The sequence below is a fragment of the Pristis pectinata genome, chromosome 12 (genome assembly GCF_009764475.1).
Source record: "Pristis pectinata isolate sPriPec2 chromosome 12, sPriPec2.1.pri, whole genome shotgun sequence".
In the NCBI taxonomy this organism is placed as follows: Eukaryota; Metazoa; Chordata; class Chondrichthyes; order Rhinopristiformes; family Pristidae; genus Pristis; species Pristis pectinata.
Window position 1 is genome coordinate 17,637,723 of NC_067416.1, and position 17,360 is coordinate 17,655,082.

Here is a 17,360-nt window from a genome sequence, read left to right on the forward strand (position 1 = left end):
AGTGAGTGAAACTGGCTGAGTTTCTGAGGGCTTTTTTGCAATCTATATTGAATCCTACAGTCCTTAATAACCGAGGAATGGAATGGGTTTGTTTGACTTTGTACATGTGAAATTTGAAGTCAGCAAGTCAGGAATCTATTGTGTTCACTGCAAGTGCTGCTATGCACCGCCACATTAGGCCAGTGTAACATGAGAATGGAGGAAGTAAACAGCAAACCAGCGCCTGAAAATAGTAAAACATGGTTGAGATTCAGATGTTAATTTCTTGAATGGCATTTAAAGTTGAAAGTTGAAGGGAAAAGAATAACACAAGAGAAAACAGAAGAATAGTCTTGCCAGATCTTGTTTGATATATACCACACACAGGAACTCTCCTGATTTATCCATGAAATGCTAAAAACTTTCAGTGGTCTCAGGGTCATCTATATCTAAATATTCCTGTCTACTCCTTCCCAACCCTAATTTGAAGGCTCTACATTTGGTTATGTCTATGACTGTGTAGACTTGTAGTTACATCCTCTGCAGGTGAAGACACTAATCTTGTGTTTAAGGGTTTACAATATGGAGGGAACTGACAAAATTTTATATGGAGCAACTATTTTCTGATTGGAATGAAATATGGGGTTCTCAAAGGTATTTCTAAAGTTCAAACTAATCCAGGCATAACAAAGATGTTTAAGATGTTTCCTTATGAAACACCAATATTAGGGACATAAAATATGATAGTCACTAATGTATCTAAAAGGGAATTCAAAACAAACATCTTTTACCCAGTGAAATGTGAGAATGTGAATCTTCCAACCACATGATGTGATTCTGGCCATTAGCATGCATGAATATAGGTAAGTATATATAGAAGAGAAGAATAGAAAGAAAGATTGTTGTGAGGTGAAATAGTTCATAGTGGGAGGAAGATATTTTGGTGTATAAGCGATTTGTGCCATAAATTCAACAAAGACAACTTCCATTTTTACAGCACCTTTAACATGCTGCCTACTTGGAGACACATATTAAACAAGAGAAAAGCTAGGTCTGAGAGGTAGGTTTTAAGGTGCAACTTAAAGGTGGAAAGATGGGTAGAGAGATAGAGATACAAAGAGAATCCTGGAAATTATGACCTGGGAACTGAAGACTTGTCTGCCAATGGTGAGATGATTAAATTTGGGGACACTTTAGAGGCTGAAAATGGAAGAATGGTTCATATGGGGGGGGGGGGGGGTTACAGAGATGCCAAACAGCAAAAACAATAGAGATTTGAAAACTGAGACTTTGCTGGATCAGGTGTCAATCTAAGTAGCAAGGACAAAAAAGATGGGTAAATAGAGCTTGGTTTGGTTACTTCCATATCAGGAGATCTTTGAAAGATTTATACTTATAATGAGGATATAATGAGGGAGGCAAGCTAAGGGTGCATTGTGTACTACTTAAAGTACTCCCTACCTCAAATGGCCAGTGACTTCGCTGATGCCCTGAAGGTGATGGTGAATCTCATCATTGATGTCTTGCTTTGCTGAGTGTTGCCTCGTAAGATATGAGAAGTAGTCCATGCTTATCTGGGTACCATCGCGGATCTTCATTGTCAGAGGGCACTGCTGAACAGCAGGGCAGATTGATAGAGCTCTTGTCATGCGAATGTTAAGGTCAATCCTCTTAAATGCTTCAGTGGATGAATCGATAATGACTTGGAACCTGGCCTCTGAATGCAAACATGTACAGGCAGTGTCTCTATACTGAAGCCTGAAGGTTGGGAAGACCATGGTCCTGGGGTGGAGGTGTAAGTTCTATATATTAACTTGTCCTATATATTTGTCCTATATATTAACTGCGCTCTAGTAAAAACTTAGTTGGAGTTGAGGTGCAGCATTGATGTAAGAAAGATGCAAAAATTGTTGTAGCAAGGATGTAGCCTCGCTCGACACCAGTCTCCAATGGGATTGGAGCTGTTGTGGACCCATTAGTTAGGATCACATATAGCATATCGCCATGATACAAACGTAAGATGGAGTTAAATTTCAGCAACAAGCAAAATTTGAGAAGGATGCTTCACAGTTCCTCTCAATTAATAGAGTCATTGGGTTTATTGATGTCATAAAAGGTCATGTAGTGATGCAGCTTCTTGGATTTCTCTTGAAGTTGTGTGGTGAAAACTTTGTCCATTGTGTTTCTTGTTGGATGGAATACGAAGTATAGATTAAGTGAGCAGCCCTTTGGTCACTGGGAGGAGCACCCTTGTGACGACCAAGGGAAAAGGTGCTTTAAGATTATAACCTGAAACCTGGCTCAAAGCTCATGATCTACCAGGCAGCAACGATCCCCGCCTTCCTCTGTGCTTTTCACACTTGGACTGATTACAGCAGGGACCTCAGAACACTGGAGAAATACGACCAAGCTGTTTTCTCAAATTCTTCAAATCCACTGGCAGAATAAGTGAATCAGTTTCAGCAATCTCTACCAGCCAGTATCCTTAGCATTGAAACCCTATTGATCTTCAGTCAGTTCCGTTGGACAGGGTTGATACCAGACTCCAGAAACAGACATCATCATGACAGGTGGACAGAGAAAAAGAAAACCTCCTTGAAATAGGTGCAACATACCCACCTACTTCTTGGAATCCCTGGGCCATGACCATTCAAAATAAATAAGGAATATCTGGGAGAGCATTGAGGATCTCCTCTCTGAGTCAGGAGCACACAGAACCCCAGCAGAAGCAGCAGGAAGTCACACCACTTCCCTAACAACCCGTTAAAAACGGTCACCTTTCCTCTGGTGGAGGCTATGGCTCCAACATTGGCCTCATGGTCCACCTCTGACCCACCAGAAGTGGAATGGGAACTAGTCATGGTCTATCCTGATGAACCCCTAAGCATGCATATCCAAGCATGCTTGATGAAGGGTCTTCAACCTGAAACGTTAGCTCTGTTTCCCTTTCCACCGATGTTGCCTGACCTGTTGAGTGTTTCCAGCATTTGCTTCTTTTATTTCAGATCTCCAGCATCTGTCGATCGTACAGCACATCTTGGGAACTACACGGACTACAACTCCCATGGAGCCTCGGGAGGCTGCGGCTGCGCAGAGGAAACGCGGGCTTCGGGCTTAAAGCGCCCCCTGCAGGACTGGAGGGTACCACAACCCCGGCAGGAACCCAGCATCAGGAAGGGGTTTTGTTCGGCGGCGAGTCGCTTGCAGTCTCTGTCTCCGTGTGTGTGTGTGTGTGTGTGTGTGTGTGATGTCCCGGTGCGTTCGCTGTCTCCGATACAGCGGAGACACGCCGAGGGGAAGTCAGAGACAGAAAGTCCAGCTCGGCGAGCAGTCTTCGAGAGACAGAGACTGACAGAAGCAGGAGAAGAGCTTTTCCTGAGCCACATATCTCTGCAGGTCAATGGAGCTGGAGAATATAGTCGCCAACACGGTCCTGTTAAAAGCCAGAGAAGGTAAAACGTAAAAGAAAAAGCAGCAGGATGTGCGGAGGGTTTTTGGTGCACATTTGGGGAGAGAGGGAGTGAAACACTGAAACGGATGGAGAAACACCAGCAAATGAATTAATTTTGCAATCAAGAGCTTAAATGCACTGTTTTATTTTTCATGACTTGTTGAGGAGCTGAGGGATTTCCTGGTGAGATGTAAATGTTTCACTGCGCGAGCTTCTGTAAGTGCTAACAGCAGACAGGCTGGCATTTCCAGCAATGGCTGGTTTTACTGAAAACATTCGTGGTGTGTACCCACCACCCCCCCCCCCCCCAAAATACCCTGTTCACTCCGTTTTGATCGTCTTCTCGGCAGAGATGGGGGTGGCGCTCTGTGCGCTCTTGTTTGAATTGAAATGTATATGGACATCACGTTCTGGTTTCCCAGTGTGAGAATCTTTCTTGCGGATCGTGCAGTAACAGAGGGCTTCAGTGCAAAGGAAGACCCTGACATCTTTCATCCGGCGGGTGATAGCAGATCATATCGCCAGTAGAAATATTTTCTCCGCTGGTATATGTGATTGTATGAATGTAGCCTTCCCCACGAATACAGATGTGGGGTGAATTATCTACGTGGGTAAATTGATTTGCTGGGCAGCTTAAGGGCTAATAATTGAATCTGTGTATTTTGACTGTGAGATGTAAATAGATATTTGGGTGATGTGGTTCCCGCTTGGGTTCTGCACTTCGAATTAAATGGATTTACCGTTTTATTGAAAAGGTGGTAGTGTATTGGGAAAAGAAGGGTCATTGGCATAACTTTCGTGTGACAGGTTTCGAAAAAAAGATTTTACCTTTGCATTAACTTCTAAAATAAAACAATGCATATCTACTCGTTTAACGAGATGCAGTACATCTATGAGCCAGGAAGTGGCTTTACTTGTATTGCAATCTGTACATCACGTTCGCCTGGTGATAGACGTCACCCTAGGGCTTTCGATCTCACCTAGCCGTGTTCTTGGTGGATTTTTTTTACATTCAAGTGACGGGGACGGTGGGGCAGGCGGTGTGCTGGGTTTCATATCGGTGGGCTCCAAAAATTAGATTTAAAACAAAATGAAGCGTCAGTTGCTGTATCTGGTTGTGATGCAAAGATGCTTTTTTTTAATCCAAGAAATTGCATTTATTTCTGAATGGTGTGGGTTAGACTTTCGTTAAACATTTTCCAATGATTTTCTTTGCAGTATGATTTGGCCTTGAGATATGAAAATCTGCATGAAAATGCAATATTTTTACGTGGATATTGAGGTGGTTTTATTTTTGCTTCTCTTCATCTGAATGTGTTTTTTTTTTGCTACTTGTAAATGCGCAGAGCTTTGTGTAACTAGGATTGGACAGGAAATAATTGGCATGAGCAGAACCCGAGTCGCCGAAGAAGAAAAGCCCGTCTGTTACGTTTTTATTCACACATTTTAGCACATTACATTTTCTGTATCTGACGTTAGATGGCACAGGTCTCCGGAAGCTGCGATGGAGACCTAAGGGACTGTAGCTTTTACGCACGTTTCTGCTTTTGCAACGTATGGCTGATAACGTGGATATTATATTGCATTTGCACGCGGAAGGTATACAAGTCAGAGAAATTGTGTGCGATTAGTTGACAGTGCAGACTGATGGATTATGGCACCGAGCTGGTGTCAACCACTGCTCTCCCTGATATAATTCTCAGTCCTTTTTCTGTTCCACGTAGAAATTAGTGAATCAACCGTAGCATTTCTGAATGTGATTTCACTTACATTACATCATATTATTAATATGAAATATATTAAGAAATACTTAAACAATTATGTCTTGGTAAGTAAGTGAGATAAGATGTTCAGAATGACAGCAGTGATACATGCATTGACCCAGGGATATTTGGATTCTATGGCACCATATTACATTATCTCTATATGAATACATTATATATATGCAAATACATCTTGCTGCTATAACCACCCCCCCCCCCCCCGCCACCTGGAAAGTCATTACAGTGTGAAAATATTCTATTGGAACTATACTTTTTTAGTAAAGAAAAGATAGACCATAAGACAAAGGAGCAGAATTAGGCCATTCGGCCCATCGAGTCTGCTCCGCCATTCGATCATGGCTGATTTATTTTTTCCTCTCAAACCCATTCTCCTGCCTTCTCCCCGTAACCTTTTTGATGGAATGGACAATCTTTAGAATCGCCAATGGGATTCGGAAACAATAGAGTCACAGAGTGATACAGTATGGAAACAGGCCCTTCAGCCCACTAAGTCTATGCCGACCATCAGCCATTTTTACACCAATCCTACCCTTACCTATTTTATTCTCCCCGTATTCCCATCAGGTCCTCTGATCCCTAAAATCTGCCACTCATCGACACACTCGGATTGCATCTGTAGAAACATTTCCCAGAAATAGTTATCATCACAGGAGAAGAATATTGGGGTAGCAGAGGGAGTGATATATTCATTAAGGTAGGAATCCTTTTTATGCTTGTGACCCAAATCATTAAGGCCAACTCCATTTTGGAATATGAAATGGATCTTGGGGACCAGCATGGAGTATCCTTTACATATTGAATGGAGAATTCTGCCTTGTTTCAGGCTAGTTATTGAACATACATAATTCCATACATAGGACCCTCACCACCCGGGACATGCCCTCTTCTTGTTACTACCATCGGGGAGGAGGTACAAGAGCCTGAAGACCCACACTCAACTATTCAGAAACAGCTTCTTCCCCTTCACCATCAGATTTCTGAATGGTCCATGAACACTACCTTGTTATTCCCTTTTTATTTATTTTTGTAATTTATAGTAATTTTATGTCTTTGCTCTGTACTGCTGCTGCAAGATAAAAAATTTCATGTCATAAAGTCAGTGATAATAAATCTGATTCTGACATAGTATTTTGGTTCTGTTTGTAATTGCCTTTGAAGCATCCAACTTTGGATTGCTGCTTGTGCTATGTTCCTAATTTTTCACATGTGATTGATAGTGCACTGCCACCATTTCAGTGGTTACAAAAAAATTAATCAAAAATAAAATACTGCAGATTCTGGAAGTCTGAAATAAAACAGAAAATGCTAGAAATACTTTGCAGGTCAAGCAGCACCTGTGGAGAGTGAAACACAGTTGATGTTTCAGGTCAATATCTTTAATCAGAACCCAAATGAAATGTTGTAATGAAAGGTCATTGACCTGAAACATCAGCTCTGTTTCTCTCCACAGAGACTTCCTACCTGCCGAGTATTTCCAGCAGTTTCTGTTTCCATGCTTGTGAAGGAATAGGAATGACAATCACTAAAGTATAGGATGGAAAAAAAAATCCATATTTGTGTGAATTGAGCTCAGTGCTGCAATTGAGGCTTTCTTATTTCAGTGTTTTGTTTTGTTATTGGATTGGTAAGAATGTCCATTATGAATCTATTTTATGTATAATGTTTAATCTAATTTTTGAAACCTTTGAATATTTAGGTGCACAGTCTCAAACTCTGAAAGTGCACATTCTCATGCATAGTTCATGAAGTTACTGTGCTTCCTGATTACAGCATGCCCTCAGGAGCAATGTACCAGACTTCACACTGTGCCTTAGGTCTTAACACAGTTTCTTTATGGATTTTTGTTCAGTTATTGCAGTGCTATTGAAAGATGATCACATACTGATTGTATGAAGATTACATTTTCAAGTAATTCAAACTATTTGGTATGCCATGATCTTTCAGGCTGGAATTAATTTGGTTTCTTAAATATCAGTCATGACTAGTGCTTGCACTCAATCAAGTCCCATTCCAGCCATGAACACTTTATCTATACTATGGAGTAATGCACTGCACAGATGAGACAATCTAGGCCCTATCTTCTTTGAGATCAATAGCAAAATTCCACAGCACTTCAGAGAAGAACAGAATCTTCGGTCTTAACAAATGTTTTATCCCTCATTTTGTGGGAACTTCTTGTTTTCTGCTGCACTTTTCTACACTACAGCAGTAATGATCTTCAAAAGCGAATGATTGGCTTTAAAGCACTTTGGAATATCCTGAGGCTGTGAAAGATGCCATGTTATTTCTTTTTTTAAATGAAAAAAACAACAAGATCCTGGAGGAGCTCAGCATCTGGGAGAAAAGCAAGTGGTCAATGTTTCGGGTCAGGACCCTTCTTCAGGACAGATGCTTTTCTCCATGGATGCTGCCTGACCTGTTGAGTTCCTCCAGCATCTTGTTGTTTTTTCATCTAGATTCCAGGATCTGCAATCCTTTGATTCTCTTATTTCTGTTTGAATTGTCATTCCATTAGAAAGGGTAAGTAAAAATGAGAAAAGTGCAACAATGTTCACCACTTAAATAATTTTGATATTATTTGGGGTCTGGGGAGAACAAACTTTTTTTATCTAAGCATGCCAATTGCTAAAGTCAGGTGATAACTTGGCATAAAATATTAATGTTATTTTATAGAAAACAACTGAGCAATTCAAGATTTGCCACGGTGGTGGCATTTTATTGTTTATTTTGTTGACTAAAATTAGAAGAATGAAACATTGGAAAATTATTTTTGTGTTTTGTATATATTTTTATATTTTGTATAAAAAATACCATTATTGTACAGTCACTTCATAGAGCCACGTGGCATTCAGTAATGTGAAGAGGCACCTTATATTCTTACCCTTTGGGATTCCTGGGTGACAACTGAATGAAAACATGAAATCCCACATTAAGTCCACCATGGGCTTGATTGTTTGCAAAGCCAACATTGTGTGTCTCTTATGAGGTTTTAGGAAGTATTAAGGATGGTCACAATTGTTAATATTTGTGTCTGTGTATAACTGATGAGATTCAAACAGATGCAGTATATTGGATTCTTTACTGTTGGAAATATATTTTGAACAGCTACATCAATGAGAACTTGCTCGGAATTCTGTTGGTATCAGAAAACAGGAGGCAGTATTTAGAATCGAGTTGCAAATCCAAATGCCCAACAAAACTTCTGAGCAACATTAAACTGATAACATCTTTGTTTTGGTTAAAAAGCATCTGAATCACTCCAGCAATTTAGCAAAACAATTTGTTGTTTCTCTGGCTACTGGCACCAACTTGCCCCTTTCCACCTTAATATACAGCATCAGTTCAGATCACTAGGTGTTTTTGTCCTTTAATGTGTGTTAACCTTATTTTACATCATGAGGTCCTTTGGTTCAGACTAGGGGTAATGAAATTCGGCAGGCACAGTAGTGTAGCAGTTAGCATAACGCTATTACAGCACCAGCGACCCGGGTTCAGTTCCAGCTGCTGTCTGTAAGAAGTTTTTATGTTCTCCCTGTGTCTGCATGGGTTTCCTCTGGGTGCTCCAGTTTCCTCCCACATTCCAAAGATGTACGGGTTATGAAGTTGTAGGCATGCTATGTTGGTGCTGGTAGCGTGGTGACACTTGCGGGCTGCCCCCAGAATGCTCTATGCAAAAGATGCATTTCATTGTGTGTTTCAATGTACATGTGACTAATAAATGATATCTTAAAATTAATTTGCATAAAGCTTATTGAATGCAGTAAGTCTTTTGTACAAATGGAAACTTTTCTCATTCATTCATTCATGGGTGGCGTGGCAGTTAGTTCAGCTGCCTCAGAGCTCCAGGCTTCAATCCTGACCTTGGGTGCTGTCTGTGTGGAAATTGCTTGAGGTTATGTGGGTTTTCATTGAGTGCTCTGGTTTCTCTCCCACATCCCACTGATGTGCTGATTGGTTAATTGGCTACTGTAAAAATTACTCCTTAGAGTAATAAATGCCAAAAAAATAAGCAAAGGGAAGTTGATGGGTATGTGTGTGAGAGGATAAATTGCAGGGTGTAGGGAAATAAGGAGAAGGGGAATGGGACAGATGGGATTGCTTTTGTTGAGAGCTGGCATGGACCCTATGGTCCACATAGCCTCCTCCTGCATTGTAATAATTAAAACAACTTTTAACCACTCTGGATGGTTTGAGGATCTAGTTCCAAGTCTAGTGAACTATCAGACATCAGGGAGATATGCTGAGCTTGCCAGCTCAGAGCAATTCGTCTACTATTTACTTCGGACATCACAACTTTAAATAACTGAATATGTTTCTGTATCCAAAATCTGATCTGAAAATTGCAATTAACCACAGTGACCTGCTTTCAGACATCATAAATTCACCTGGGGAAAACGACCGTATTTTTTTCCCAGCAACCTTCTTTTTCCCTCTGAACACCATAAAGGAAGCATCATAGAAATTTGTAACTTCCGATTGAACTTACTGACAAAAATCAAACATTTAAGTTTGATGTGTGATTTATAGGGAAGTCTTTTAAAGGTAATATTTATGCAACATCTTAGATTCTTGATCTTATTAATGGAGATATTTGCATTGGCCGGCATATTTACTGGAACTTTGTGACATTGTACTATCATTTCACTGCTCTTTTAATTATTGCCCTAAAATCCCTGTTTGTTTCATGTACATAGTGTCTTAATTTGTAATTAAAGTGGGCTATCAATGTGACTGAAATAATATGTGATTCATTTATTTAAACAAAACTATATTGTATTTGGTAGAGGTGTGTTTTCTCTTCTGTGTGAAATATGTAAATGACTTGGTAACTGAGATTATTTTCTATTTCCAGCATGACTCGGCTGTATCTATAGAAAGGTCGGGGTTGCATGGACTAGGGTTTTAGTCAATCATATAGTTTATTGTGTCTGTAGACTATTGTGATCATAATGCCTCAGTGGCCTTGTGTGAATGCTTTGCAATATACCTTTCAGAATTGTCGTGGTCTTACCATGGGACTGTAATATGAATATTTTAGTCAGTTGAAAGGAAGTTTATTTATTTTAAAATAACAAATGGGTTTATTTATCATGGGATATTATGTTCTTGATGTTTATAATTTCAAGTTTCATATGAACTACTGGGATGTCTGATTTCTAATTTATCAATGAGATCCCTGAATATAATTTTAATATATCTTTCATTTTGTAACTCAGTGTGAATTTATTTTTTATTAATGTTTTGAATCATTGATATTTGTTCCTTGTTCATGGAGCCTGGAAATCATATGTCATTCATTTTATTCAGATCATAGAGAAATATTGTTGTGTCACCATCACTTAGAGAACTAGCATTGATTTCTTTAAGGGAAGTTTTTCTAGTCTGCTGTAGAACTAACTGCCTGTTTCCACAAACCAACACCTCTCCTCTAAGTTACTGTAATCAGTAAAGCTTAAGGATGACACTGATCCATGCCTGGTTTCCTTACGAAGACATTAGTGGAAAAAACAGGCAACTAAAGACCTGACAGTTATGAGGAAATTGGTTTTATCAGAGACAGAGTGACTGAGCACTTAGACAAGTATCAGTTAATTACAGCAATCGGTTTGGATTTGTGAAGAGTACATTGAGTCTGACTAACCCTGCTGAAATTTTTGAAGATGTGACTAGTGTGGTAGATCTTCTTAGTTAGTCCCTTGGGGTCAACAATGATTGCTTCCACTCCAGTCCAGTGGATTCTCATATTTTTTTATATTTTCTTATGACAAAGAAGGAGGTAATTAAGTCCCTCAAGTGTTTGTTGTCTCTCAGACTATTCCCATCAGTCCCATTCCCTATCTATTTCCCTGCAACCTGTTCTCTCTCACATGCCCATCAACTCCACAGTAATTCTCCAACCACCCACCTACACTAGGGGTAATATACATTAACAAATTAACCTACCAATCTGTACATCTTTGGGATGTGGGAGATAACTGGAGCAAGCACCCAGAGGAAACCAATGTGGTCACGGGGAGAATGTGCAAACCCTACACAGACAGCACCAGGACTCGGGATCGAAGCGGGTGGCTGGAGCAGTGAAGTGCTGTGTCACTCTCCCACCTGTTCTGAGTTGACTGATGGGTCCCACATAGGATCTGCCGACAATGCTGCAGGTGGGGAAAAAGATGCTTTGTAGGATGGATAGTTAAGGATGTTGTACACACCTTCTGCCCTTTGCACATTACTTCTGCGTGATCCCATCGTAAATGCTCAAAGCACTCAGTTATTTCCCCGATACTTCCTCTCCAATTTGAGTAACAATAGCCAAGGATTCCCATGAATTGGTGAGGATGTTACATTTTTCCAAGGAGACTTCAGAACTTTTCTCCTCGGAAGAAGACAGAAACATTTCCTCTGCTGGCCTGAACTTCTTGTCATGAGCAAGTCGGGAGCCAAGTTCTGGTAGTGGAAGTTTACCGACAGCCACATGGTAGACAAGCCCTATCCAGCGGAGTTGGTTAAGGGTGATCAAAGCCTTAATCTTGACATTGGAGAGGATGCTGACTTCAGTCATCTATCCTATAAATCAGTTTGGATGACTTGGGGGTGATGGCATTGGTCAGTCATACCACTGCAGTGCATTGAGTTTTCTGTTGTAGTTCTTTATGTCTCTGAGGCCTATAGGAGGCTAGTTTATAGACCATGAACTTATTGCCAGATTTGAGGTCAAATTCACTGCTCTTTAGATGGCCAATGGCTGTTCTGGTGTACAAGCAGTTTAGTAAATTATATGCCTTCACTGACTCCTGAGATACGGAAAGTGATCCATGTTTTCCAAGGCCTCTTCAGGATATTTTTAGAGGGCTGTGTTGTGCAGCAGGTCAAGGACATTGGTTTTCTGGATGGAAAGAGCATGGCTAGACTGCATGCACGCTTCAGTGAAGGAGTCAGCTGTGACTTGGAGCTTAATCTCTGAATGTGCACGTTTGCAAGTGTTGTCTGCTTACTGTAATTTGGTATTGGAGGTTAGGGAATCTTGGGCCAGAAATGGGGATGACGAAGGTTGAACGGTTTCCCATTTGTCCTGTACTCCAACCAGGAGGTTGTTGGAGGTGAGATGGGTGAAGATTGGCAGGAGGGTTTGTGTGATGATATAGCCTTGCTCATCCTTGAACTTGAGTGGCCTGGGTCTACATTAGACCTGTTGGTTCAGATAACAACTGGCATATCATTGTGTGGCAGAAGCAGACTTCTGCAGCCGTTTCTTAATTTACCAAAGGGATACATTCCTGGTCAACATTTGTTAAATGAATTAATGTAAGTCTGAAAGGTTGGGTGTAATGCATTATGGATACTTTGGCACATTATTCATTATAGCAAAAAATTGATTCTTAAGAAGTCAATCAAATTCATTAATCAAGGAGTCAATGGTATAATAGCAAAATTATTGAGTTCATTGCAGAATGTCTGTGATGAATTTCTGAGGGCAGCAAAATTTGAGAAGGATTCTGATTCAAGGGTTTTAGTGAGGTTAAGGTGGGCTCTGCACAGTGCTTCGTGCTGCTCCCTGCAATTACCATAAATTTGTGGTGTGGTGAAGATGAGACCCTTGTATGTCATGATGGATAGAATCTGCATTGCAACTTTGGGAGGAGTTCTTTGGTCACTGGGAGTAGGTAGGTGAGGAGGATCCTTGTGACAATGTCCCCTGTGGCAGATAGCAGGGAGACCCCTTTCTCCTTCCTTGAAGATGGTTATAATTTAAGTGTCTCTGAAATCTCCTGACATGCTTTTCTCTTCCTAGAGGAGGTTGATGAGATCATGTATTTGCTCTAGGAGTCCTTCTCACATAATGCATAATGGGCACAAATGCACATAATGCTGCTCCTATAATGAACAAGTACACTATTCTCAAAAGCACAGATGGACTCAAAACACTTGCACCCTTTTGCTGCAGCCTTTTCTACAGCCTTGACCTTTCCGTAGCCTTCTCCACCTCTAACCACTCTCTCTCCCTTCCAGTTTCTCTTTCTCCTCTTCTATCTGCACACTTCATCTTCCCCTGCCTACTCTCTCTCTTCCCATTCTCCCTCTAATCCATCTATTCCTACCCCTGCATTCACTCTTTCGCCCTGCCTTCCCAGCCTCTCACTTCTCCTTTCCCTTCACTCTCACTCTTTTCATTCCCCATATTCCCTCTTTCTCCTGGGTCTTCCCCCTTTTCTCCTATTGCTCCCTGATTCCCTCTTTATCCTCACTTTCTCTCTTTCCTTCCACTCCCCGTCTTCTCCCTCCCACCCTCCACTCTTCCTCCTTACCACATGGTCTCTCTTTCCCCTCCACTCTCTATCTTTGCCACTTCCCTCCTGCTTTCACCCCTCTTCTTCCTCCCACTACCTCCTTTGCCTTGCTCTCTCTCTCTATCCTCTTGCTTGTCAGCTCTCCCTTTCTCTCTCCTACTTTTACCCCTGTTCTCCCTCATCTTCCTCCTTCCTTGTGCTCCCTTTTCTCCCTTCTATTCACGCACTTCATCTTCCTTGTTCCTCCAACTCCCTTTTCTACTTTCCCCTGACTCTCCCTCTTTGTCACTGCTCTGCCTCCTTTACTCCTCATGTCTTTCCCTACTCGCTCATTTACCCTGCTGTTTCTTCTTTCACTTCCCTGCTCTCCCTCTTCACCCATGCTCTCACTCTTCTTTTCTCCCTTCTCCTCTCTCTCTCCCCCTCCCACATTCATTCTCTCCTCTTCCTTGTTCTACTTTCTCCCCCAACCTCATTCTCCCTCTTTACTCTCCCTCCTCACCCTTCTTTGCCCTTCTCTCCCCCCCCCCCCCCCACTCTCACCACTGTTTTTTTCCTCATTTTCAGATGGCTGGTGCTCCCTTACAATGTGATCGCCTTCTAGACTATCCATGTTTGCTCTCAGGTCACCACTTGAAGCTCTTCTGGACTACTGCCAGAACTGTCTGCCATTGAGGGCCGCTGCTTTACTGCTGACCGCTGGTAACCAGGGTTGTCCCCAGCCTTTGTCCTTCATTCTGGGGCCGCTTCAGCTAGGCTTCCTCACAGTTCGAGGCACTCCTGGACCTCTCAGTCCAGAGCTACTTCTGCAAAGATCCTCGCTGCTGGAGACTGCTCCTTATTCTGAGCTACAGCAACAATGGCCCTTGTGTCAAATGGCTGCAGGTGGATCAAAGAATGCATGTGGTTATTATGGACATACTGAAGGCCTTTCAAAAGGTTTCACAAAGGAAATTATTGATGAAAAGACAGAATTAGAGATAACCTTGTGAAGTGGCATAGGATGTTAATTGGTTTGAAGGTGAGAAGTAGAGAAAGTGATTTTAGGTATAAAGTGAATATCTGGTCAGCAGTTGTACTCAGGTTTGTGGTGGGTCTTTAGTTTCTCACCAGCCATATTAATGATGTCTAAGTATATAACTTTGATACTTTTTAATCATTAGAGAAGTGGAGCTTGGGATTTTAATGTCCAACTATGCAAATCACAAAATGCTAGTGCAGGAGTGTAAAATAGATTCAAAGAGACTGAAGGAATTTTAAAGTAGATAAAGTCTGAAATAAAACACAAGGTGCCATAATTATTCAACAGGTCAGGCAGCATCTGTGCAGCAAGAAACAGAATTAACATGCCAAGTGGGTGACAGTTTGTCAGGATTAAAGGATGTCCCAGATGTAATAAGTTTTAAACAAGTGTAAAAAAGAGAAGCAGAAGTACGGGAAGGGAAAGGGAAGGTCTGAGGTAGAAAGCAGGAGTAAATAAATAATAAAACAGATTACAGGTCCTTCCCAGGTTACAAAAGCCTGACTGATGTACAGCATGTACATATGAATGAGGATTTGGGAGATCAGTGGGATAGATTTGTCAGCTGCTGCAGGGCTGCAGGCATCTTCTGCTGCCTGGGAGTTCAGTTTTCAGCCATACTTCCGACTTGCAAATTGTCCAGGTTGTTGTCACAGGAACGGAACCCTGCTGTAACCTGTGTCGTCTAAGGTAAAAGGGAGTATAATGGAAAAATAAACAAATAATTGGTCTGGAAGGGCTGTATTTGACAAAAGCAGGATCATTATAAGGATCTACTGCTCATTAAGAGTGGGTCCAGAAGTTATTATGAGAAATACTTTTATTTGATGTTGAGTTGGGGATGTTGGCCAGTTTTTCAATGGGATTGGATGCAAAAGTAAGGAACCAATGCTTTCGCTTGAAAGTTTGGTCAGAGTTTGGTCCTTTGATGTGGATATTCATTTTTAGCCTGGAGAAAGATATGTTCACCTGGGATTAAAGGGAGTTGGGTTCAGATTCACCAGAATTCTGTCAGAGTTTAAAGGTCTGCTTTGTGTAGACAGATTGTATAAGCTTAGTTATATGGCAGAATTTACATTCTTTTGCTGCCACAATGTTGAACTCAACTTAGTTTCTTGAAAATTCCAGAATCCAATTGTGATGTTGATAGAAGGAAGGGATAACTTGCATTTATATAATGTCTTTCATGTTCTCAGGAAGTTCAAGAGCACTTCACAGGCAATGGTTTACTTTTGATGTACAATCACTCTTGTTATAAAGTAAATGTAGCAGCTTTGGTACATTCTGCATTCAGCTGAACAAGCAGCTGGTGTCTTGGTTCAAGTTATTAACTGAAAGAAGAGGGATCCAACAACACAAACACGCCCCAACACTGCACAGAATTGTCAGTCAGGATTATAGGGGCAAATCCTGGCAAGGACTTGATCTCAGTGTCTTTGGCTTAGAAATGCAAGTGCTAACAAATGAGCAAAACTGACAAATTTATTGGAGGACTGAATTACTGTAGCAGCTAACTGTGGATTTAGAATATGATGAATGTTTTTCCTAAATAAAAATTTTGCATTTTGGGCCCTGATCCAAAATTATACCTTGAATACCTTCAGTTCTTCCTATTCCACTCTAATGTGCACAGATGTACCCTGGCTTAATTGCTATATTTGCAATTACTTTATGCCGGTATTGATCCTAACTTTGAATATACAGAAGAATTGAGCAGCCACCAATCCCTATTGTGGAAAATTCTAATGATTTACAATCCTCTCAGCAAAGAAACATCACCTCATCTTTGACCTAAATGGTTGACCTTTTATTCTAAGACTATGCCCCCTGGTTCTGGACTGTCCAGAGAGAGGAAATGACCTCTGTGCATCTACTTTGTGAATTCCTCTCAGAATCTTGTACATTTAAGTGAGACTACGTCACATTCTTCGAAGCTCCAGTGAGTATAGACCTGGCTTTGTTAAATGATTTTGACTGCCCTTCAAAAGAAAATCCTGCTGGTGCTCTCTGATAGAACTTGCACCTGAAGTGTGGTTTTTTTGTTCAAATTGCACTTGTTCACAAAACTATAATATAAATTACCTTTGGAATAGGAAAAATAACATCTAGTAGACTGATTCCGTTTTGTAAGTAACTTTCCTTAGTTAGCTTCTTTGTTTTATTTGTTGTCTGTGGTATCTAGAAAGAAATATTTGAGACATAAATAAAGCCAAAGAAAAGATGCAGCTTCTCAGAATATTGATTGAAACAGTCAACATTCTTTTAATTGGTTACTTGCAGCAAGTGCCTATCTATGCACAGGAAAATTTGACTTGGGCAGTGATATGGTTAGACACTAAAACCCACTAAAGCCAGGAAGGATAGATTTCCTATCTACTACATTCTGCACATACTTCTGGGTTCACGGTTTGGTAAGTTTAGTTCTAAGTGTTTCCCTCTTTCTGCCACAGCCTCAGATTGAAAGCTACCATGAGTATTCAGCCTATAATAGGTGCTGTCCATCACTTTGAAATTGTCAAAAGGCCTTCAGTTAGATATTTGCAGATGAAACTACCTGTGGATTATGCTGAGGGGGAGAAATTATCAATGAAATTTAGGCTTAATTGACTGTCTAGGACCTTGGCCCAGTCCTCAGATTTTCACACAATGCCACAGTGAACCTTTTGACCGAAAGTTAAACTCACCATGATATTGAAATTCATCTTGGGCAGTGGAATAAGATGGGCACTGCTAGATTGGCCAGCCATTGCAACCAGAGGAACTGAACACTGGGTGCTGTACTTAACAGGCAGTGTTCTGACATCACCTCTTTTCTATCTCCATGTGCTCTGTGATTCCACTGG

At 41.0% G+C, this 17,360-nt stretch overlaps 1 protein-coding gene across 1 annotated transcript in view; it reads left to right on the top strand.

The window, feature by feature from the left end:
* Window positions 1-3,118: 3,118 nt before the first annotated feature.
* Window positions 3,119-17,360, top strand: part of LOC127576641 (G protein-coupled receptor kinase 5-like) — a 198,702-nt gene continuing 184,460 nt past the window's right edge. Inside the window, exon 1 of the mRNA XM_052027214.1 lies at window positions 3,119-3,431. Within this exon, the coding sequence (XP_051883174.1) occupies window positions 3,380-3,431 (52 nt within the window). The 5' untranslated portion in view covers window positions 3,119-3,379. The remainder of the gene's footprint in view (window positions 3,432-17,360) is intronic.